The following is a 25,279-nucleotide window of genomic DNA, read 5'->3' on the forward strand; positions in this document are numbered from 1 at the left end:
ACCACTGAAAACATAGTTATGTATATGATATTGCATTTCTTTCAACAGATCCCTCCTAAATATTACACAATGCACCTTTAACTAATGTTGACAAATACAACCTTTGATTTTAATAATGTATTAGTAAATGTTGAAATATTAACTAAGATTAATAAATGCTCTAAGAATGTTCATTCTTAGTTCATGTTAACTAACATGGGATTTCACTAATGTTAACTTATTAACCTTATTGTAAAGTGTTACCATTTTATTATTAATTTTTTTTCGTCGGATACCATCTATATTGAAACGAAATGAAAGCATGTGAAAGATTGGTGTGCAAACGGCAACTCAGGTAGGTCAAAAACACATGACAAGCGTTAGTATAATACAGTATCAGCAATCACACACATTCACATTCGGACGGGATTAGATTTCTCAGAGGAGTTTTCCGAAAAACAGTAGGCAGTTTACACCTTGAATTTTTACAGAAGTTGTGTGATAAAAACATCAGATTTAGCAGATATGGACGGAATAACAATCGCAAAATATGTAAGAACTTCCCTTGAAAACCAATCCCGTAGGGCTTTAGTTTCAGTAATTTTTCATAATTCGTTTTTTTATATTAATTCTTATTTTTATTTCAGTTTTAGTTTTTTTAGGACATTAAGTTAAACTAAATTAAAATGATAAATGTTGTTAACTAGCTGAAATAAAATATATTTGTATTTGTTACGTTTTTAAATTTTTATCAATTTTATTTTATTTCAATTAATGTTTATTTATGGTTTTAGTTTTTGTTCCTATATTAGCCTTGAATCATGTATGTTTCACTTCTTTAAAAAAAGTCATTAGTCTCTCTATTTGATTTAGTCCTTACTCTCATTTGGTGATGCTGACCAAAGCTACTGCATAGCTCGGAGACAGAAGGTTTCGTTTCAACTTCACCAAGGCTGAAGTCTAAAGATATGTGATGAGGGAATCGTCCCTCATCCTCTTTCGACTGACCCATTATCAAGGTGAGCTCAAAAGGCCCAAAGCTCATCAGGTTTTAGTCACAGAGCTCTCAGTAAAAGCCGTCGCTTTGATTGCTGCCATCTGCTCGTCTGCAAACTTCCAAAGGACGGCTGACACCTTTACTCAGCGGCTTCAAAAAGAGATCAGAAGTCTCTTCTGCCCTTCAACCCCGTCCCTAACCGCATTAAGACTGCAATTACCTGAGCGGACACCCGCGGGGGCTTCTCTGGGGGACCCTGGAAATGATCTGAGAGCCAAACAGAGAAAAACAAAACCAAAGTGTGACAACATAGAAGAAGCTTTACTATGGAACCTATAAGTTATTATTGAGACTGTGACAGTATAAGTATTGGCTACTTATATATTTCCGATCTATTCCTTTAATAATTAATATTTAATCACGTCAAACCAGAGGTGCATCAAAAACAGTATTGTCATTGTTAACTAAAACTGAAACAAAAAACTATTCAAAATCTTGTTCTGTAACAGAAATAAAGCTGAAATAAAATAAAATATCAATATTACAAGAAAAACAAACACAAACTGAAATAGACCACATTCAGACAGCAGCAAAACATGGTCGTCATCTTGTATTTGAGTCCTTATACAGTTCCATTCACACGCAGTTAAGTCATTTACGGGACAACTGCATTCTATATATGAACTCATGCATGTACATTTTCAGGACTCACAACCGCATTCTCGGAATGGAACCCGCATTCTTGGAATGAAAATGGTGTGAATGGAACCGCACTGGACAACTAGTTGTCTGTCACATCATGCAGTGCGAGAGAGCCGCTCTGCGCTGCACAAACGCAAGTCTACCATGTGTTTTCCTGGGATTTCATGTGTGGTTTCGGTAACTTGCAGTGACGGAGATATGAGGGTTTTAGATCCAGTCACTGTTCTCCACTAGAGCTGCTCCTATCAGTTTTGTGCTATGCTCTTACACGCGATTCAAATGCTCCGCTCTCCACCCAAATATAATCACTGCTGTCGTTTAAAAGTGCAGTATGTGATTTCAGAGAAATGCTGTTGAAAGCGGATCAGACCGAGCAGCACAACACACTTGTAGTCAATCAGCAGTAGGGGGCGTGTCACTCATGATGGGGGAGGAGAGAGAGTGAGCCAATCAGCATTAGGGGGCGTGTCACTCATGATGGGGGAGGAGAGAGAGTGAGCCAATCAGCATTAGAGGGCGTGTCACTCATGATGGGGGAGGAGAGAGAGTGAGCCAATCAGCATTAGGGGGCGTGCCAGTCATGATGGGGGAGGAGAGAGAATAAGCCAATCAGCATTAGGGGGCGTGTCACTCATGATGGGGGAGGAGAGAGAGTGAGCCAATCAGCATTAGGGGGCATGCCAGTCATGATGGGGGAGGAGAGAGAATGAGCCAATCAGCATTAGGGGGCGTGTCACTCATGATGTGGGAGGAGAGAGAATGAGCCAATCAGCATTAGGGGGCGTGTCACTCATGATGGGGGAGGAGAGAGAATGAGCCAATCAGCATTAGGGGGCGTGTCACTAATGATGTGGGAGGAGAGAGAGTGAGCAAGAGGGAGATTTGAAGAAAGAGATGGCGGAGAGACATTACAAAAGAGAAAATGTCAGAGGAATATCACTGGAAAAAGAAGGGTTATGATCAGGCAAGAGCTTTAGGACCCGTGATAATATTAGAAAAGCTTTCCAGCGCTGGAGAGATCTAAGCGGGAAGGCATAAAAACGGAGGCAGAGGTTCTGTTGTTGCTCCATATGTGAGTAACATTGGTTTTGCTGTTTCACAGCTTATGCTGTTGTTGTAATGTTAGTTATAGTAACAGGACAGTTTTGAGTGTCATTGTTTGTCTGGAGCTGCGATGCTGCTCTTGCTTGAATGTATTTTTGCGTACTGTGTTCATTTTTTGTTCTTCCTTGTCATTCGTTCATCATCTTCGCTTTATTTTTCGTGAAGCTTTGTTTTGCTTCGCTTCTGCTTTGATAAAGAGACACTCACTCTTGCATTGTGTGTTCATGCATTTTGGAGGCGGAGCAATGAAGGGAGGGATGTGTTTGTTTGGGTTAATTCCAAATATTAACAGTGTTTCTCAGAAATCGCTTACTGCACCTTTAACCCTCTGGCGCTGCTCACGTAGCAAGACTGTCCTCACTGCAGCCTGTAGCGCGGTGACGTACTTGATTAATCAAATAAGTAGTAGATGTTCGACGTGCATGCGCAGAATAGGATGTTTTTAACACGCATGTATTAATCTCGTATTTAATGTAATTTACACTGTAATGCAGAGTTAAAGATAGAATAAATAGATACAAATGGTTGTTTCATTAGACACTACTAGCTATAGAGTATTTAAAATGTATTTAAGCAACGAGGGCATAGTGTTTTGAATGATGTATAACCTATGTATTATTATTATTATTTGTTTAATTCGTTTAATTTGGTTCTTTATGAATACAAATAGACTGAAAATATGTATAACTATTGTCTTTATTTTTTCCACTCAGTCTGTTTTATATAGCCTAGTCTTCTTTGTTATTTGTTTAATATTTCTGTAATGTAGCATTTATTCGTTCATGAATGAATCAAATATATTATTTTTCTCTCTCACTCGCTGTGCTATAGCCTAAATGACAGATTATAAGAGTTATACTAAAATATTTTTTTTATACCATAAGACATTTAATAAATGAAGATGACAAGAAGAAAAAGAAGAAAAAATGTCTTGTGTCTGGTATCCGATCTGTTAAAACATCCCAATGTCCAACACATTCACAAACTGTTGGGGATAATGTCAGGTAATAATATTAATACAATGAAAACAATTATTTTTTTTATGCAAATGAAATCCCTAGAGATAGAGATAGACCGTTCTAATGAATTAAGACATTTTATATATATTCATATAGAGTTGAATGCTCTACAAATAATTATTATACCGGTAAGTTGATAAACGATATAGTTTATTAATTAGCCTACATTACTTTGCATAAAATAAAAATAGCGCTATCAAGTTATCAAGAGAGCATTTAATCTCTATCTAGGCAGACTTTTTCCTTCTAAATATTTTGAAATTGAGTGTACAGCCTACAGTTAAACTTATGTGTTTTAGACAATTATGAAAAGCAACTATAATGAATAAACATTTATTTGACTTAACTGAGGCGTGCCGCATTATTAGTCATGTGAACCTGTCTTTTCTTTCATTTTAATTGTCATTTTTATTGATGAGAATGTTTATTTTAGCTATTATAAAAATCGATATACACAAAATGGAATGGGCATTACATATATGGGAAATTACATGACGGATAAAAACAGACAAAAAGAGAGCTAGTTTTTAAACTCAACTAACTCCGTCAGAGTGGATATCCTAATAGTTAGGCTATTGCAACTTCTGCATATCTATCATGTTACAGTGCTTTGTGTAAACTTATGGATTACATTAATACTATAATGGATGATAAAAGCTCTAATTTGGGCAGTGTTGTTGGAGATAAAATAGGCTACAAAATGCATATCCAGTATTGCAAATCTTTGAAGCTGCCAGTAAGGAGAAAAACATGTTATGGGCCACAATGTAAACGCTTTAATGTTTAAATTCATCCACTATAGCCATTATTATGTAATATGTCATACAGAGTTTTAGACCTGAAAATAATTTTCCAACCTAAACTGTTGTAAATCTTGAATGCTTTGGAGCACAGACTTAAGTTTGGTCTCTTTTTAAAGAAGACAGATTAGGTAGATAATTGCTGAAGTGAAAAAAAAAAAGTGAAACTAAAAAAAGTTAAAGAAGTTATGTATAGTATTATGAAAAATGCACAAAAATACTTTTTAAATTGCATATATATATACTGTCTCCATATATATTTCCATATTTCCAAATCACATTTTACTCAAAAACTCTGAGAAAATCAAAGCCATAAATCTAAACATGTTGAGCTTTCAGTAAGATTTTGTTTGGGCGCAGTACCAAATGTTTTCACTAGATGAAGTTCATCTCCAATGCAGTCCTTTTTGAGTGCAAACAATTTAAGTGTGACTATTTTTTCAGGACCATTTAACATTTTCGAATCATGTCCATGATGCAACTTAAATTTGCTGTTCATAACTCAAGGCTATCATATAACTTCAGAACGCTTCAAACAGGTTTTAATGATGACTGCTTAATAATCTCTGCTTAAGTAAAATATATGTAATTGTGTGTTAAAATGAACTGACCTTGGCTTGTCTCGTTTTCTGACATCTAAAATAAAGAAGAATATGTTAGCAGTGTATAAAAGTAGAAGACAACGGTCATGATGTGACGAAGACAGTATAAAAGAGACTTATATATTACCACTTTCGCCTTTGTGTCATCATTTGCAAACGGATCCTGAAAAAGAAATGGAGAAACATGAAGATGACCCTAAAGTTAACATGAAATGCTGTTCAACCTGATTAACTGTCATAATGCACGTATTTCAAGTGAAACGAGGCAAAATATAGCACAGAAATGCAGAACAGAAATGTCAATCAAAAAGGAAGACGTTTCAGTGGCGGAGCATGACGTTTAGACTTTCATGAAATATTAGAAATACTAATATTGTTTTCTTCTAAATAATTATTAATTGTGCACAGTATCAAGAACATGTAAACAAGATTAAGAGAGAAAGAACGTTTTGCTAACGGTCACATAAAAACGTCCGGATTTTGTTATGTTTTAAAAAGGTTTAAAAACGTTCTTGGTTATGCAAACGTTAAAGTCCCCTGTCAATAATTGTATCCTTTAAAACTCATATTTGATCACTAAAATGACAAAAAAATTATTCATGCCTTAAAATAGCTTGAATGTAACTCTACACCCTTGCCTCATTTAGAGTATATGCGGTTCTATGAATATGCAAATTAGCGCCGCCTCCATTTGCTTACTCCATCTCACAGACCCACTCGTTGACGATCAAACGTTGACGTGATTGGTTACAAGGTCATTTGTGATGTCAAAAACACCAGCAATTTTATAGAGATAGTAGAACAGGTATAGTTTTAGTTTAATTACGGTTATAACTTATTTGTCATCTGCTTTTATCCACTATTAATACAAGTCTGCTTTAGCGTCCCAATGATGGCCAAAAATATAATGATGAGTTCAATGAAGTTTATTGTACATCACACAAAAGATGAAGCGTTAATTTTACAGAAAATCACTGTAAGAGCTGAATAACACAGTATAAGAAGTGCGCATTAAAGTCGGCATGAAATCAAATTTGACAAATCTTCTTTTTATATGTAATATTGTAGTGTTTATTATAAATGATTTATCTGTGCACTTCATTATTTTTTTTAAAATTCATGTACCCTTATAATCTTTAATCAAATACATTACCCTTCCCTCCCCCCTCGAAACGACCTCTCTTCTCTTTCGGTCACGTGCCATGGCGAAAGGGTGCGGCCAGTGCCGATGAGTGTGCGGCTATCGGTGTTTAAGATAGATAGCAGCCTACCATTCGGACATGTCGAGATGCTCTCGAGGGTGAACTTGACTGATAACAGAGAATGTCTAATAAGGCTGATAACTTGACTTGACTCATCTTGGTTTGCGGGAATAATAAAATAAAATAAAAAATCCTTCATGGGAGGGTAACGGTGGGGAGTCCGGTGGAGAGAAATCCTCCACAACTGAATGTAAACTGGCATTCAAATCTGCCTCCATTTTGTTTGCAACGCCCAACCTCCAACGATCCAATCAATTCCCGAAGGACGAAATCAAGTCCCGCCCTACATTTTTTTCTAATTTCAGAAGCCGTTTCACTCGGATATACGTCACAACAAGGAAAAAAATGACAATCTCAACTTCCGTTTCATGCCGACTTTAAAGTCTTATCCACAAACTCTCTCTCTCTCCCTTTCATTATCATCAACATACACAGCGAATTACACAAAACACTTGTTACAACTGTGCTCTCTCTTTCATTGCTGACGAGATCACTGATCATCAGTAACGTTAACTGTAAGCTGGATCGCGAACAGTTGGTACAGATCCATCCTCGAGTAACAACGAGAGTAAATGAAGACTGCTATGTTCATTCTTACATCTTATAACAAAACACCTCAATCGCTTAGAAGACATTCTTGTCTACAGCTGTTCCGGCGTCGAAACAATGTTGGACTGTGTGTTTAGCTCACTCAGGGCGGGTCTACGCTAAAACTGCAGTGTCAGTCAACAGTCGTGGGAGGGGCTTGTGCAAAGTGACGTCACATTGCCCCGAATCTGAGAACAGGTTGTTCTGAGACACTGCTTATGATTTATGGGGATTTTAAAAAAAGCACTGGGTGGATTTTGATCATTACAGGGTGGTTGTGTACACACACTGCCAACACACATTTATATTCAAACACCATGTAAAAGGGAATTTTGCATAATAGGTACCCTTTAAAGACCAGATGGCTTTCTATTAACATTACTGGAAGAACATATGTTCATAACTTTGAGAGAACCTTGCCAGGACATCAGCCAAATTTCAGAGAAGGTTCCCTGTTGGCTGGGACGGCTCTGACGAGAGACACTATTGATGACTTACCAGAAGCTTCTCTTCTTTCTCCAGCCACTTGTTGTCCTCCACCATTTCCTGTTTCTGCCTCCTTAAAGTTTCCTGCACACGCTGCCTGTCCAGTTCCCACAGCCGCTGGGCGTCTTCCTTACTGCTGGGCTCAGGAAAACCACGATCCTTCACAAACACACACACTCACTCAGTAATGCAGCTTTTATTCCATGTCTGTTATCATTAAGTCCATCAATATGCTAATAGTACTCAAAATGTTGAAATTATGCATTTATAGATTAGTCTATAGATTTATAGATAGTCTTTCAAAAGGAAAATGGGCCAAAAATGTCTTCTTGCACCAGTGCTGTTTTCGTTGACTAAATCCAAAAACTAATATTAAAGTACTAAAAATATTATTACATATTTTTTTAATTATTAATATTATCAAAAATAGTTTTTAAAATAAAGCTGAAATAAAATAATATAAATATGACAAAAAAAAGCTTGAAAACCTAAAAATTGGAAATTAGGCAACTAACTACAATAAAATAAGTTGAAGTACAACAATTATTAAAACTGAAATAAATATAAAATAAACCTAAAAAATGACAAAAGCACATAAGAAAATTTATTTTAAAAAATTTTTTTTTAAAAGTCAAAATATCAATAAACACTATGATAGTATATAAACAATTCTAAAATAGCACTCTCTTGGACTATACCAATTTTTGTCAATAAGCATTCCTGTAGCTCAAACAGTTCATAGAACTAGCAACGCCAAAGTCCTGGCATATATATATCTTAAATACAATGTAATATGTGCCAAATGCATAAATATAAATGCAAATGAAGTCCAATCAAATGCTGAATAGGACTGTCCCTCCCTCTGAGTGAGTTATAAATACTCCTGCTTCCGACTAGCATCAGCATGAAGCAATCATAGTTCTTCTGTGTCTTCTGTTGCGGTAACATTCATACTTTATTTCCTTTCTCGACCATAAGTAGGTCACAAAGGAAGAGGCTGAAATTGATTCATTGCGAAAGTCTCCTTTTGAGTCTATGGCACAAGCTGTGTTGGGTGTTTTTGCAAGGCTGTGACATCAACTAAAGGCAGTTTTTACATAAATAGGATGATTTTTTCCCCCAGCCGAATTTCCTGTTTTAATAGGAAATACATCAACACAGGAAATAAAACTGTGCCTATCAAGCAATCTCATGGATTCTTTTAGGTTGTTGGGCAGTGTTTGTTGGTCTCTGCGTTTAATTGGCTTTTTTTTAAAATCTTCTAGCAACACTGCAAAATTTGATTTCCTTACTCAGTATTTTTGTCTCGTTTTCCATTACAGATATCTAAAACTTTCTCAAATTCAGTACAAATATATCAATATTAAATGAGTTTAAGCTTAAAAGAAGATTTTAAAGTTTATTTTAAACCCAGCTAAAAGGGAACGTTCTCAGAACTTCAGCTAGGGTTCTCTCAAAGTTATGAACAAACATTCTTCCAGTAACATACATTTTTAGAAAACAAGACGCAATATCTGATGTTATTTTGCTTCTCAAGTAAATGTTAGGATAATTGTACTGCAAAACAAGACAAAAATACTGAGTAACAGAATCATTGTTTGCAGTGAGATGATCTAGGACACACAGGAGCAGTATGTCTGCAGTACTGAAGGCAGGTGGCGCTCTTACCCCCATACTGCCACGGCGAGGGGACAGCGGCAGGGTCAGCGTGAGCGCGAAACGCCAGTCTGGCGGGCTGGAGAGGACAGGCGAGCTAATGCGCAGAGACTCGGGCAGCTGGAAAGTTGGTCGCATGAGCAAGAACACACACACAAGCAAAACTAAACCACACGCTAAAACATTTTCACACAATGACATGCATAACATGGCGGTTTCAAGCACATATGCAGAAAAGCAAGCCAAAACCACACGTACTGGAAATGGTGTGACTTGACCTAGATAAACGTGACCAACATAAAGCTGTTTACAGTTCATAGTTAGTCTACTAATTTTAAATGCATCATCCACAGGGTAAAACACAGGTATATTGCTCAGGAGTTTCTCTTTCATTGCTCAGAAGATGTAGTGGATCTCTAAGTTGTGTTTTATTTCAGTATTAACATTGTCTCAGATGTTTCTCTCAAAATTTCTTTGAAATATATACAAATAAAGCTATAAAATTGAGTTTGAATTTGAGTTTGAGTTCATATTGAGATCTCAGAATATGAGACTATGAGGAGATCTCTTCTGAAACACAGAGGAGTCTTTTCTCAGCAGAAACACGTGAGGAGCAAAAGACTCTCCATTTCATTTATTGCCGTCTATGAGAATGAAATGAGACCTATGGACCTGCGTTTCAAACATTACAATGCAAATGGCTGCGTTTTGTGCAGTTAAAGCAACTACAGACATTATAGGAGGAAAAATCACCTGCCAATGTAGATGTGGATTGAGAGTGTTGAAACCAGATGGTTTCAATCTTGATGGCTTTTCATAAAACAAGAATGGAGATGAACAGAAAAATTATATGAAATGATAAATAGTATGTTAAATAGTACAAGAACCGTATGAGAGAAACAGAGAGTGAAAAGACAGACACCTTTGGTGGAGCGTCATGAGACGGCTTTATGCTTATGGAGCGGGTTCTGGCTCTCAGCTCATCCACCTCCATTTCCTTCTCCATTTTATGAACATCACTGTGGGAGGCAAACAGAAAACGCTTGATGTCACAGTTTGTATCATTTTTACTCCTATTAAATATTATTATACAAATTTTATTTGATCATTTTTAATATGTATTTATATATTTTTTTATTTTATTTGTAATATATTTTATTTTTTATTATTATATATTTTAATCTTTGTATATATTATTTTTCCGACCACTTATAGTGTTAGTCATTATGATTTACATGTTTATTTTAATTTTTAATATAACTTTTAAGATTTTAATTTTAATATTTTTATATAATTTTTATATATTTTATTATTACTTATACCATTCACGTTTGTTCACGGTCATGTCGTTACAACATTGCATTGTTATAATTTTTAAAAAAATGTACTGGCCAACTAGCGATTGGCACGGGTTCATATACTCGGCAACGCAGATTTTTACTTGCATTTTGGGCCCTGGTTACCTCTGTTCTTTGATTAACATTAATGGCAGACAGCATTAGTGGCTGCTGTCACTTTAAGACCTGCCGCTGCTGCACATGACCCGGATCTCACATGCGTCTCATTTTCTCACAACTCTTTACGTTCATTTAAGGCTGACATTTTGGCATAATTGTGTGTGTTATTGTTCGTTCAAGCGCGAAAGAGAACTAGATTCTGGCAAGTCTGTGCACGCGATACTGGCGCTAGTCTTTCTGTGCGCTGTGTGTGTGTGTGTGTCAGGACATTCACAGACAGAGTGTTCTCTTTTGTCTTGCCGGGCTTGAATGGTTTAAAAGCATTTGCATGAATAAGAGCGTGATCATTTAATGTAACGCTAGCCAAAGGATGACAGAAAAAACGGATGCTGCGTTAATTGCGTTAAATATTTTGAACACATTAAACTGGAAAAAATGTATCGCATGCATTAATGTTGACAGCACTAATATATATATATACACACAGTATATATACATACATTTTTTACATTTATTTTAAACAAATTATTTTATAATTTGTTTTATTTTATTTTATTAGTGCTTGCACTAATTGCCAATTGTATTATTTTTTCAATTGTATTATTTTTTTCATTGTATTATTTTTTATTTTATCTTTATTACATACATATATATACACACACATATATATACACACACATACATATTTATATATATATATCAGCTGTGTATATGTGTATATGTGTGTGTTTTATTATATTATATTTATAATATTTTATACGTAAAAAAAAAACACATTCATTTCTATGGTTTCTTTTACAGTTTTTTTTGGGGTTAGAATTAGACCCGTGTTGAGCTCTGAAACGTTAAGGGTTCAAACTGACAACCCTACAGGTCTTTGACGACAAGGGCAGGCCGGCCAGCGGTGTTGTAACTCAGCTTGCACACTAGCTCAGTGAAACTGGGTCTTTTTTATTTTTTTATATATATATTATTGTTTTGAATGTGTATTATTATTTACAATTTGAATATTTATTTATAATAATTTTAATATATCATTTTATTTAATATTCATTTTTCCCTCAATGTCCACTTACAGTAAGTGTTGGTCAGTTTGTATTATTTTTATTAGGCGTTTGATGAGTATCAGTGTCGTACCTCAGTTTGCACACTAGCTCAGCGAAGCTGGGTCTCTCACGGGGGATGTAGGCCCAGCAGTGGGTCATGAGGGAGTAGAGGGTTGGCGGGCACCTCTCGGGTTTAGGTAGACGGACGCCCTGCTCCAGCTGGTTTATCACATCCTTGTTCTCCAGCCAGAAGAACGGCTGCTGGCCTCCACTCATGATCTCCCATATACACACAGCTGAAAGGAGAAGCGCAGGAAACCGCCAAGAATCAGGAAACTGCTTTAGATGTTCATTGCAAAACTTTGATTGTGAAAAGTTTGGTTCGTCACAAGAATCAGCATTAAATCAGCAAGAATAACAAGAGGAAATAGGGATTTACACCATGACAATGGCTTGAAAAATCCTGATGATTACATTGATTTTGCCTAATATGATCAAAACAGTGATTCAGCTTTGAAAAGTCTGCATTGCGCTTTGCAGACGTGATACAACACGTTCATCTCACTAACGCTACGTCACTCTTCAATAGTCACTAACCAAACATCCAGACATCACTGGCCGAGGTAAACCGTCTGAAGTTGATGGACTCTGGCGCCATCCATTTGATAGGTAATCGAGTCACGGAGGCTTCGGAGAGAGAACAAAGTGTCATTTGACAGCATTCGGCATAAGAAACGAGAGTGAAATGAATTTGCTATATTAGTGTGAGTTAGATCAAAACAGAGATCTGTGACATCTAGTCAGAGCTTGCCTTTGTAATACTCTTCCTCTTCTATGTATCTGGACAAGCCAAAGTCTCCCAGCTTCACACAGTCTGGTTTGGCAACCAACACGTTTCTCACAGCAATGTCTCTGATGGGAAAACAGTGAACTGAGTAACTTGATTATCTATGCACCACTAACATAGGCTTTGAACAACCACATGCATGAGATACTATATAGATGATTATCAAAAGGAGATATGAAAACACGTACAATAAAACGCTGTTTAATTTATAATGCGCGTGTGAGGTGTGAGAAATCAAGTCCTGATTTTGTGTCTTAAAAGTTATACTTTTATAATAATTCATAAATTAATACCTTTATTCAGCAGGGATGCATTAAATGGATCAAAAGTGACAGCAAAGACATTTCAAATGTTCCAAAGATTTCTATTTTAAATACATGCTGCTCTGTTGAACTTTCTATTCATCAAATAATCCTTAAAAAAAAAGAATCACGGCTTCTACAAAGATATTAAGCAGCAAATCTGTTTTCAACAGTGATTTTATAAACAATAAAAAATGATTTTTAGCGGCAAATCATCAAATAAGAATGATTTATGAAGGATCATGTGATACTGAAGACTGTGTTCAACTGTATTAGAGTTTGATAAGATACATAAAAAATTGTGATAGTTTTGTTTATGTAGTATGGTTTTGTATTTGTGAATGAACCCTGTAACGCGAGACAATTTTTCAGACTTTGACAAAGTTATCATCATCATCAGTAATGATACTGAAAATTCAGCTTTTCATCACAGGAACAAATTACATTTTTAAAATATAGTCAAATAGAAAACAGTTATTTTAAATTGTAATATTATTTGACAGTATTATGGTCTTTACTGTGTTTTTGATCAAATACATGCAGCCTTGGTAAGTAGAAGAGAAATCTTAGAAGTAAATATCACCCAAAAAACGATAACCAACCGAGAGCAAATGCCCAAAATTTCAAACTAACTAGGTAATAATTAATGTTCACAATAATAGCATAATATATTTAAGCAAAGAGATGTTTAATTTGGGACACACAGGTCAGAAAGTGTATCGGCGTACCTGTGTACCATGTTGACACCCTCTAGGTAAGCCAGGGCTTTACTGATCTGCACGCTGTACAGGATCAGGGTGATATTGGTTAGTTTCTGCTGGTTCTCCGTCAGGTAATTTCCTAGCTGAAGTAATCACAGAAAAAAACAGGATGATATAAAAGTCTGATTAACAATATTGCATAATGTACTGTTATGAGCAGTGTCAGATTTACCCTTTATTGTGACATTGGAGTGATTGTTATTAAAGATATAATAGAAAGTACCTTTAGTAGTCAATATACTGGAAAACAATCCTATTCCCTTAATGAGTAATTTTGTGTGATTTAACAATTCTATTGTTGTCAGGGTTCTGTCACTTCAATCTGGTTTATTCTTGGTTTGGTGACACTCCTATCGTCTTACGTAAGGTTTTGAGTTCATCCACTTGATGCGTTGGGTTTAAGAAACCCTTTATGCCAAAAAGGTTTTATATAAGGTTCTATATAATGTGATGTTATTTTGTCCAGCAGGTGTTTCTGGGTAACACTTCTGTGTCTTCAGGTTAAATGCTGTGACCCAGGTGTGGAGAATTGACGGTGATTAAACATGCTGCTTATAAGATGCTGGCTTTCTCACCCTCGGGAGTCAAAAGCTTGGGGTTTTGTCGCTGTGGTTCTCGCTGTTCGGTTGTCATGCTGGCTTTCTCACCCTCTCCAGTTTTTTGCATCTTTATATTTTACTTTTTGTTTGATGTAGTTATGTCTATTTTCTTGATTAAATACTTGTTTCAAATTTGATTACGTGTTTGGCCTCCCCATTCATGTTGCTACTACTTGAGCCAAGGGGTCGTAACAATAAGAAGAAATATCTTAAAAGATTGCATAATACTTTCATGTTAAACGGGTTATTTAAAAATTTTTCAGTGATAAAGTATGTTTACGAGCGGCTTAATTCAAAGGGCCTTATCATACACCCGGCGCAATGCAGCGCAAGTGTTTTTTGCTAGTTTCAGCCCGACACAGTTATCATTTTCACATCCTGCGCCACGTTGTTTAAATAGCAAATGCATTTGCGGCTATTTGTGTGCCCACGGGCGTGCTGGTCTAAAAACGAGGTGTGTTCAGGGGCATTGTTGGCGCTTTGCTATTTTGAGGCAACTAAAATAGACTGCGCCATTGACCAACTGAAACCTGGTCTAAAGTCAATGGCGCAATATTTGTATTTTTTATTTAAAGAGCATGTTATTAATATGCGCCTATAGGCAGGTCCACAACGCACGTACACTTTGTCCCGTAGATGGTCTGCTTGCTTGCATGCTTGCTTGAACCTCGCGCATGAGCAGATCCGTTTCCTCGCTAGAGAAGTGTTCAGTTTTTCCGCTTGCAAATTCTGCCATGTAAATAGCGAATCCGCCATGGCGCGAGCGCAACTGGCTTTTAAAGGAGAACTCCGGTCAATTTTAACATTGAGCTCATTTTTTTGTACATTTGGAGTGCTGTCAATACAGAGAACAACGACAAAAATCGGTGTTGCCTACACCGTGTTATCCTCTTTTTAAAATTTGCACCCTGTTGACTTCAATGGGGCAAGTTTTAAACCTGCTTTTAGCCTCTTAACATCCTTGATGTGTCATTACAAGTGCACAGGTCATGTGAGTGATTCCTTCGGAGTGAACGCGGGATAAATGAATAAAAATGATATTTATTTAGCCAGCGCTCATACCTGTATTTACATCCTGTTTTCGGTCAAAGTCCATAGTAATCGATTGTCGAGTTCACGCGCATTGGTTTAGTACCAATGATCATGCGCGTGAACTCGACAATCGATTACTATGGACTTCGACCGAAAACAGGATGTAAATACAGGTATGTGTATCATTTTTATTCATATCTTTCACATCTACTGCAGTCAGATTGACCCGCGTTCACTCCGAAGGAATCACTCAAATGACCTGTGCACTTGTAATGACACATCAAGGATGTTAAGAGGCTAAAAGCAGGTTTAAAACTTGCCCCATTGAAGTCAACAGGGTGCAAATTTTAAAAAGAGGATAACACGGTGTAGGCAACACCGATTTTTGTCGTTGTTCTCTGTATTGACAGCACTCCAAATGTACAAAAAAATGAGCTCAATGTTAAAATTGACCGGAGTTCTCCTTTAAAGGGAATGGGAGATGAGACTCTGATTGGTTTATTGCACGTTACACCCAAAACACACCCATTACTCATTATGAGAATATGGACAACCCTTTCAGACCATGCACCGGGTGCGCCGACCATTTTTCCTGTGGTTAAACTAGCAAAAGTGGATTGGACACAATCTAAGTCCACTTGCACCGTGCGCTTTAGAACATGGACTTGGTTCTATAAATGCATAATATGGTCCAATAAAAGGTTATATATATGAAGCGCCTGACAGAACTGTGTACATGTTCTATAGAGGACCTTCTTTTCTAAGAGTGCAGAATTTAAATCTCTCTCATATTTGAACAAGTTTGCATCATTAATTCTGTTATTTTCCTTTTTATTGATGTGAAACTGAATAAAAGTGACTTGACTATTTTCCTGTAAATGAGCAAATCGTTGTCAAGCTTGAAATCAATGAAATAAATGAATCTCACCTCTCCATACTGGTAAAGCTCCATGACAATCCAGACCGGATCCTCTTCGATAATTCCTATGAGTCTCACAATGTGTGGATGGTCCAATTTCTTCATGATCACTGCATGATAATAATATTTTAAGGGTTTTATTGTTAGGCATCAATTTGATTCTACAGGTGGAAGATAAAATAAGCCCAGTGACGCCATGGATTACAGTAAATTTAGAACCGACAAGCAATGTAGTTCTTCAGAAGCGGAATGGTTTCCAAGCAACACACAGACGCAGTGGTGCAGTAATACTGATGTAATGCGGTCACAGGTGTATGTTTGTAGAGTAATTTACAACAGGTTTAAATACAGCTCAGCCAATCATATTCAGGGACCGGAATTATCCGTTTTATGACAACTCACAAGCTTCACTCATGAACTTCTCCTTCACATCAGCTGTGCAGTCCTTGCATGTCTTTACAGCTACATTCACTCGCTCCCCTGTCTAAAAGAAGACACAAGATTTGTGAGGTTCCTGTCCAGAAAGCTGAACTTGAATAGGTTTCTAGCGATTTCTACTAAATCCTTGTGATCCGCTGTATATTTTGGCCTGTAGGTGTGTGACTGATGCACTGACCTTGCTTTTATAAATCCCATCATGAACCTCACCAAAGAAACCTTCACCCAGAATCCGACCGAGCACAACATCGTTCCGTGAGATGCTGAATTTACATGCTGGAATATAAGGGGATTGAGTTAAAGATGTCAAATAAATAAATAATAATAACAAAAAACAATTAATCAATCCCTTAAAATATATTTTTGTTCTTACATTCAACTGGTTTATTTTCTGGAATCTCTGAATAAATATCTGAACCTGTGGGGGAATTAAAAAACCATTTAATGAAACAAAAAACTGTATTTATCAAACAATCTTTTATAAAAAGTGGTATATACTGTATATATTTTGTTTCACATACTTTTACTTTCCATGTGAGATCTGGTGTTTTCCATACTGCTTTGCAATAGAAAATTTGAAAATTAATTAGACAGGATCAATCAGACAGAATCAGCTAGAAAACTATCAAATTAAATGATATAGGACAAAATACAGAAAAAGCGAAACATCACTGCTCACCTGCCGGGTAAAGGAGGTAGAGAGATTCGAGCATCTCTGTCTGGTAAACACAAACGGTAGTTTGTTAATCATATGGTGGCAAACACAGCGTACACTATGTGGTTTACACTAGCGATGGTAACGCACTGACGAGGCGAGTCAAAAACTGTTGAAGCAGAGGAACTATTTCCATTGGTTTCATTAGTGGATACTAATTTGAGATAGATGATAGTGATGTTGGTTTCATGCCCTGGTAACATGAAAGAATAACACATATGCACCTTTATTAGGCAGCACTATTAAAGTCGCCTCGTTTCCATGCTCCAAACGACAGTAGCCATCAATTAAATCCACCATGTTCTCTGCGATGGCCAGAGATGCTGTGCTGATGGACAAAGGCTGAAAAAGACAAAACAGAAAGGCCAGATCTTTTAATGTGCATTATTTTAATCTTCATAAGAAAGTCAAGGAAGGTAAACAGATCAATCAAGCGTTCATTTCAGCAAATATGTTTAGACACATTTAGATGCATTTACCTGTTTAGCTCCGTCTATAGATATATGTAGCAGCGTCTTTCCGTCATCCTGAAGGGTGTATTTAATACTGAGAATTTGCGCAAATGTGGCTAGTAAGACCGGCTAATGAGGACACAAAGAAAGCCATGTTAATATACATTTAAAAAATTGTAAATATTGGATATAGAAATCAAACGCATATGAATCAAATTAGTTGGCTTAGCAAAGATTTTCCATCAGTTATTTTCATGCCTAATTATGCCTGTTAAAATGTATTGTAAGAGCTACAGTTACTTTCACTGTTCATATTGTTGCTCTGTCATATTTTATCTTTAATTTAATAGCACAGTGAATATTTAGAGCTGCTCCAGCAGGGCTCAACCAGTCAAGAGCAGTGAGTGATGTGGTCTTCGTCTTTTGTTGTTAGATTAACATTGAGGACAAAGACAGCAGTAGGTTTATTAGGCTGCTGTCACTTTAAGAGCATGTATCCAACATACACGTTTTCTTTTCAACGGTTTACGTTCACTTAAGAAATAACCGACTATACGGCATTTTGACAATTTTGTTTAAATTTGTCCATTCAAGCTCAAGAAGACCTGAAAGAGAACTTGATTCAATATGCTATTCACGCGCTGTCTGAGGGGCAGCTTTCTGGGCGCGCTTCGGATGTTTGCACACAGAAAACTAAATTATTAATTATTCATTAAATTTGGAATTTAATTCAATCAATTTGTCCATTTACCCTTCCTTTTAGGACCTTCTACTTTTTACTTTGACCTTATTTTAGTTATTTTACCATCACCATCTTTCCTCTCTGTATAGGATTACAGTAGTTCTAGCAACTGTTGTTTCCTAAATTAGTTATATCAGTTATTAGTAACCCTTATTCCTGTTTCTTCTCTACCCCTCCTCACTCCTTAGTGCCAGGCCTAGTGCAAGAAGAACGGCTACTGATAAACACACTGTAGGCCCCATGTAGAACTAGAAACACCTCCCATTGTTTGTCTTTCTTTTTGACCTTGAGGTGTTTGGTGTGTCCCTGCTAGCTTAGCTAACAGGCTACCCTATGTTTATGAGTCTACTCCAGCATCGCCCACAAGTGACACCTTCTTAGCCATATCTCCAAGCTGAAATTAAATAGGTAAAACCCTCCTTTCTTCTTTTCACTTTCTGATTGTATTGTTTTATTTTAGTTTTACTTGTTACCCTCGCAGTGACAACCTGTGAGAAGAACCATCTGTATTTTGAGTAACAGTTTGACGTGTCAAACTGTAGTTACAATTAGTAGTTACAAGCCTTTCTGGCTCTGGCACTACCAACAGCTGGATAGAGCAAACACAGGACGAGTGCAGAACTGTCTCCATGGCAACAGCCCAGGTACAAGCCAAGACACTGGGAGAAGCCATGGAAGACAGCACCCTTAACCTGCAAACACCACAGGATGACCAACCGCAGTCGACAACAAAATCCTCCCTCACACCCTTCACACAGTGTCAATCGGAGGCCGCACAAGGAAAGCCGGACAAGCCTGCCTCAAAAGGTACAGGAGCTGCTGGCACAAGCAAGACAGCTCCCTGAACAGGACTCACCAAAGGAGTACTGCGAAGGACCAGCTTCTGACTCCTTGCCCAACACAGCTCAAGCAAGCTCACGTCGGCACCGCCACAAGAGCAGAGCGGCACTCCAACCTTCAGACTTCTCGTGACTGAGAGCTAACGCAGGTTTCGTAGGTTTTGCGTAGGTTTGCGCAGATATAACTGATAATCGTTTGCACCTTGGGACCTATTAAGGATGGACAGGCCATTCTCAGAGGTTAAAAGCCTCCACTCAAGTTCCTCCTCTCTCTTCCTGTTTCTGCTGTGTGTGTGGGACAGGAAACCCATTTCGACCACGAGGTCGTTAGCCGGCTGGCCCAACACATCAAGCCATGAGCAACTTCCTCGACCATGACGGAGTCGGACTAACCATGCAAGTTCAATGCAGAATAAATCGATTGCAACTTCATCGACTCACGGAACCATCAAATCAGGAACTTTACGAAACTGCTTCAACTGCAATGCAAGTATCGTACAATTAACTGACTAAACGAGGTTTAGTAATAAGCTGTGAACCCTTCTACGAGGCTTTGAAAATAATAAGCTGATGGTTCTTTTCCTAGTTAAATTAATCTTTTCCATAGCTTCATTCCCTGTTTCCGTTTCCGTTTTCATTCTGTCACTTACCATTTTACCCATGTAGTTGTGTTCGTGATTTAGTTAATAAAACTTGTGCACAATACATATTTGGTTCTGATTCTCTGCTTGCAGCAAAGTCAATTTAACGATTTCTGATCTTGTTACACGCTCTAAGCGCTGTACATGCTAAGAAAGAATGATTTTTCTAGGCCAATGAAAAATGCAATTTTCTTAGAATTAATGAATAGTAAAAAGTGTTCGTTGGACGAACTGATTAATTGATTTTAATATTAATTTAGCCACATCAAGGTAATCTTGATGGAGCTAACAAGTTATGATTAATTATTAATATAATTCATATTTCCTCTTTGACCTAATTTGTTGGAAAAGTTTTTTTTTTTTTTTTTTCATTTGAGCTAAAGCTAAAGTTTAAGTATGTTACTAAAATAATTTTTTTTCCATTGTGGTCAACTGACAAATAGAAGTGGTTATTATCGCTTTGATGGGCGAGTGCTGCTTTTTAGAGTAAAGGCTAAGCGGTGGCATTAACGTGTTAGGGGATATTCTTCTTACCACAGAGCTTTTGTCTGTGCGTTGCCGAATACCTTTGGGGCCGATGACCAGATCCACAGTGACGCTCCATCCTTGCTACAGAACAATCAGACATTTGCAGCATTTACAGCATCACAATTACTGCTTGATCTACATTGGTCACTTAAACCATACTTGAATCAATGTCATGGATGCAAAAGATAACAAAATGTCAAAGCGACATGTTATCTATGCTACAGAAAGATAACACAAGCACATTTTTCAAGTAAAACATTAAGCAAAAGACGATTATTATGTTTAAAACGATTAAAAAAAAATGCTGTTGAAAATAAAGTTAAAAGTATTAATCTAATTTCATAGCCATTGCAAAAGTGAAATTTTTGCAGCATGTAATTGCAAATAACATTTGCCTCGAGATTGTTATCTAATGCAATGACCTTCACACATTTCGGACTGCATTTATCCATCCACCCAAAACTAGTTCTCAAGCTATTTCAGCCTAAATCTCACACATCAAACATTACCATCAAACATGGCTGTACTGTACTAAAAAAACAACTTACCACCAGCTCACAAGGAAAAACCTCTTCGTCAAAACTAGAAAAGACAGATAATGTCTCAAAGAACTTCATGATGCACTGCTCCTCCTTCAGCAACGCAAACTGCTGAAACGTTTGCTGGATCAGTTTTCTCAGGTGCTTCGGCTGTTCCCCAACAGACATATATGAACAACATTTTATCATTATTAATCGAAAATCACAAACGCTGTTAGTGTGTTTTGGATCGCTTTGCTGCCTTATTCTCAAAGAGGTCAAGAAAATGTTTTTACCTTCATATTGCCGATTAATTCTTGAGGGAAGAACAATTGCAGGCCGACATCTTTCCTGACAGGAGCAGAAATGTCATCAATGCACTGTGCATATCCTTGTGTAAAACTATCTTACAGCACAAGACAAACTACTTACTCCAGCAGTTCAAAGTTGGATTTTTTCTCCAGGCCGCTGGCATTCATGTCTTTATAAAACCTCCTGTTAGAATTGAAGAAAATTTTTATTTGAAAATGACTTTTCTGCAGCATTCTATGTAATATGTTGTCTTTTATTATTACATTTTAGTTATGCATTTTGCAGAAGCTTTTATCCAAAGGTATATACATTTCTATCGGTTCTTGCATTCCCTGGGAATCTAACCCATTGGCGTTGCCATTGCCTTATTAATTGGCTTTAATTACCATAATAACCATCATTATATAGTGGGTTAAGTTAAATCTGAAGTTATATTAATTATGGTATTTTCTTTACTTGTTTTCATGTGAAGTATTTGGTACTTATTCTAAAGATGTTTAGTGTAAAGCACTTCAAGCTGTATACAAATAAAGCTTAGAATTATTTCTGATTATTATTCATTTTTTCAGTTGATTCCTAGCAAGATTGTTTAAAGCAGGGTTTCTCAAACTCGGTCCTGGAGGGCCACTGTCCTAGCTGTGCTAGGTGAGAGTTAGATGAGAGCTAGCTGTGAGTTTCTAGTGATCCTGAAGACATTGATTAGCTTGCTCAGGTGTGTTTGATCAGGGTTGGAGCTAAACTGTGCAGGACAGTGGCCCTCAGGACCGAGTTTGAGAAACCCTGGTTTAAAGGGTCATATCATGCCCTTTTACAGTTTTGATTTTGTTTGAATGGATACTTGAATACTTGCGTGACATCAAAGCTTTGTTCTAGAAACCTTTTTTGTTATGCTGGTTGAAAGTCTCTTCACATCCTGATACTGATAGCAGTCACTAAGTTAAGTGATCTAAATGTATATCGTCTGTGGAAGGTGTAAGACCATAAAATGGTTGCCCCATACGATGTCCTTCCTGTTAGTATTTTCATACCTTCAGCGTGTTTCATGCTATGCAGAGTTAGACACATGTCAGTCACCGAACACGCAACCGAAACAGCAGTCACCTTTTATAGTTCAAGCTCAAGACTACAATGGAGGCGTTTCAGGGAGTTCAGAAACAGTGTGCACTGATATAGAGAATAACTCCCTTTGGAGTGACTTTGTGCTTTGGAACTTTGCAGAGCATTACACACTAAAGTTGAAAATATAAAAAAGCAACTTGAAATAATGTTCAACTTACCTGATCTCCAGACAGCCCAACTGCAGTGCCATCCCATCACTAACTCTCCTAGCAATGTGCTGCATGTAGTCACTGCGAACCTGCGGAACAACATCAAACAAACACCTTTATAGATGTGCAAAACACCATCACGCAATCTGTCAGCTCTTCAGTGCTACATCAGAGATCCATGATGCTTCAGTGCAAATGGTGTTTCCTTTACTATTCAGTGTGTTCTTTTAGGATATGGCGTGGTAATTTTGAAGAAACACTCCCCAAGTGACAGGTACTGACCTGCTGGTAGAAGTAGAGCATTGTGGTTTTGTCTTCTTTTAACTTCTCCAAGAAATCAGGAGGAATGTAACGGATCCTCAAATCATATCTGATCATGATAGAAGAACAAAAACAGAGTTAGTAACATATATATAAAGAACTGATTTCCAGAACTGTAAGACTATACTGAGGATTTAGCTCAAATATATGAATTACCATTGAAAAGCAAGTTGTTGTTGTTGTTAACAGTAAAGACATTTATAATGTTACAAAGGATATCTATTTCAAATAAATGCTGTTCAACAAAGAATCCTGAAAAAAATGCATCAAGGTTTCCACAAAAAATATTAAGCAGCACTGTTTTCAACATTGATAATAATAAGAAATGTTTCTCGAGCATCAAATCAGCATATTAGAATGATTTCTGAAGGATCATGACAAGACGGAAATAATGATGCTGAAAATTCAGCTTTGCATCACAGAAATAAATTAAATATTAAAATGTATTCAAATAGAAAACAGTTAATATTTCACAATAATAGTCTTTCTACTGTATTTTTGATCAAATAAATGGAGCTTTTGAATGGTAGTGTATACTATGTTTATATTGAAAATATATTTTAAATTGAATAGAAAAACACTAACACTTTATTCTAGGGTGACATAGTTACACGTTACTACATGTACTTACTATAGTAATAATAGTAAATTATGCATAATTACAAGTCACTAACCCTAAACCAAACCCTGACCGTAACTGTATAGTAAGTAAATGTAGTTAATATTACTCAGTACATATTTGAGTAAGTACAATGTAATTACCCTTATAATTACCCTTACTTTTTGCTGTATGGGACACACACACCTCCACACACACACACACACACAAACCTCCACTCCGCCTCGACGTGCTGCTGTTCATATTTCAGCTCCACTTCTGCTACGGTGAGGTTCGGGTGCAGCCAGTGAACCTCGTCTGATTTGAGGTGTTTGAGCAACAGACCGTAGCATTCGAAGAACAAGATGTTGGGACCAAGTCGTCCGCTGTCCAGGATGGACTTAATAATTTTCTGCAGAATAAAATCACACGTCAGATCCCTCATTATGACAACAGAAAGATGCGCTTCATATTGCACTCATCATTAATGTGTAAAAATGCACGTTCATCTCCTCACCCTGATATTCCAGGTACTTTCACATTTGACCAGTTTGAAGTTCTTGCCCAGGTTGGCGCTGTTGCTTATGAAGCACACTTTGAGGATTTTCACCACCCCCCTGCATTTATTCCCCGTCTCCGCGGACACATGCGGGTGACCTGGAGGAGGCGGTTTCCATGACAATGTATTGGTGTCACCTGACATCTCTACACAGGCTCAACTGACTATCAGCTCTGTGGAGAGAAATACTACATTCAAGCTCAGGCACGACTATGAAGCAACAGAGGAAATCAATGAGTGACAAAATATGAGAACATGAAAAAAAAAATTATTCTAGAGATGAATTCTTGTATTCTTAGCTTCATGTCCATATATTTGCCAGTTATTTGAGGTTTAGTTGTAGGTTGCTTTGTTAATTTTTTTTTTTTTTTTTTTACATTTACACCTGGAAATATGCAAAAATGGAAATCTGAAAACAAAGAAAAGTTATCAAATCAAATTATTATTATTATTATTAATAATACTTCAATCCTACATGGAAAAGGCAATTTTGAAAATCGATGATTAATAATAATAATATAGGATGAATTAATATTATTGTTAGAGTCAGCTGACAATTAAAAATTTGAATTAAAGAATTATAGTTATTAGAATTATATAAATTCTAGTAGTATATGACAGTAAGCTCAACCATCTTAAAAACAGCTTAAAATATATTTTACTTGGAACATTAACAAATAAAATATAAGTAAAATGATAAAAACTACAACAATAATAATATTGATTATAATAATACTAAATATATATATATATATAATATTTTATTTGAAACATTGAGCGTTTAGTGATATATTTGATCTATTCTAAACAATATTCTGTCACATTTCATACACAAATCTCTTATTACAGACAAGAGTAGTAAAAGGACGTGACGTTCTTGATTAAACACACTATATTTCAACATGTTGAGACTAATGCAACATTTCCTACCTGGACGTGCTCCATGTCTTTGATGTATGAACGAGTTTACTCCTGTGCTACCATATGATGTCTGAGTCACAGGAAAGACAACATAACAAGTTAAAATAATGACAAGATGTCAAGCAGAAGCAACGACCACTTTCAGAATATCATAGAAAGAAAATAGGAAGTGAAATGTAGCATGGTTAAGCTTTGCTCAGAATCTTCTACTAGAAGATGAGTGCCAATCCTGAAAAACACTACCTCTATTATAATTCTCTAAAACTCAT

At 36.7% G+C, this 25,279-nt stretch overlaps 1 protein-coding gene across 3 annotated transcripts in view; it reads right to left on the reverse strand.

Annotated features, from left to right (window-relative positions):
- The window catches only part of ptk2ba (protein tyrosine kinase 2 beta, a), a gene marked incomplete at its 3' end in the record, with an annotated part of 28,766 nt that overhangs the window by 2,894 nt on the left and 593 nt on the right, over positions 1-25,279 (reverse strand). The window contains exons 2-29 of one of the 3 annotated variants that reach the window (XM_079854193.1): positions 25,020-25,080; positions 24,048-24,262; positions 23,764-23,942; positions 22,894-22,981; positions 22,621-22,700; positions 21,464-21,526; positions 21,328-21,382; positions 21,062-21,202; positions 20,520-20,594; positions 17,791-17,892; positions 17,536-17,653; positions 17,276-17,315; positions 17,118-17,152; positions 16,970-17,014; positions 16,775-16,872; positions 16,561-16,642; positions 16,168-16,268; positions 13,576-13,691; positions 12,510-12,610; positions 12,296-12,385; positions 11,790-11,994; positions 10,118-10,214; positions 9,949-10,005; positions 9,208-9,315; positions 7,552-7,698; positions 5,331-5,366; positions 5,213-5,237; positions 1,197-1,243 (exon numbers count right to left, since the gene is read on the reverse strand). In XM_079854193.1, the coding sequence (XP_079710319.1) occupies positions 1,197-1,243; positions 5,213-5,237; positions 5,331-5,366; positions 7,552-7,698; positions 9,208-9,315; positions 9,949-10,005; positions 10,118-10,214; positions 11,790-11,994; positions 12,296-12,385; positions 12,510-12,610; positions 13,576-13,691; positions 16,168-16,268; positions 16,561-16,642; positions 16,775-16,872; positions 16,970-17,014; positions 17,118-17,152; positions 17,276-17,315; positions 17,536-17,653; positions 17,791-17,892; positions 20,520-20,594; positions 21,062-21,202; positions 21,328-21,382; positions 21,464-21,526; positions 22,621-22,700; positions 22,894-22,981; positions 23,764-23,942; positions 24,048-24,233 (2,517 nt within the window). In that variant the 5' untranslated portion in view covers positions 24,234-24,262; positions 25,020-25,080. The remainder of the gene's footprint in view (positions 1-1,196; positions 1,244-5,212; positions 5,238-5,330; positions 5,367-7,551; positions 7,699-9,207; positions 9,316-9,948; positions 10,006-10,117; positions 10,215-11,789; positions 11,995-12,295; positions 12,386-12,509; positions 12,611-13,575; positions 13,692-16,167; positions 16,269-16,560; positions 16,643-16,774; positions 16,873-16,969; positions 17,015-17,117; positions 17,153-17,275; positions 17,316-17,535; positions 17,654-17,790; positions 17,893-20,519; positions 20,595-21,061; positions 21,203-21,327; positions 21,383-21,463; positions 21,527-22,620; positions 22,701-22,893; positions 22,982-23,763; positions 23,943-24,047; positions 24,263-25,019; positions 25,081-25,279) is intronic. The other 2 variants (XM_079854194.1, XM_079854195.1) reach the window with 2 other exon arrangements.

Source organism: Squalius cephalus (genome assembly GCF_949319135.1).
Source record: "Squalius cephalus genome assembly, chromosome: 20".
Taxonomy (NCBI): Eukaryota; Metazoa; Chordata; class Actinopteri; order Cypriniformes; family Leuciscidae; genus Squalius; species Squalius cephalus.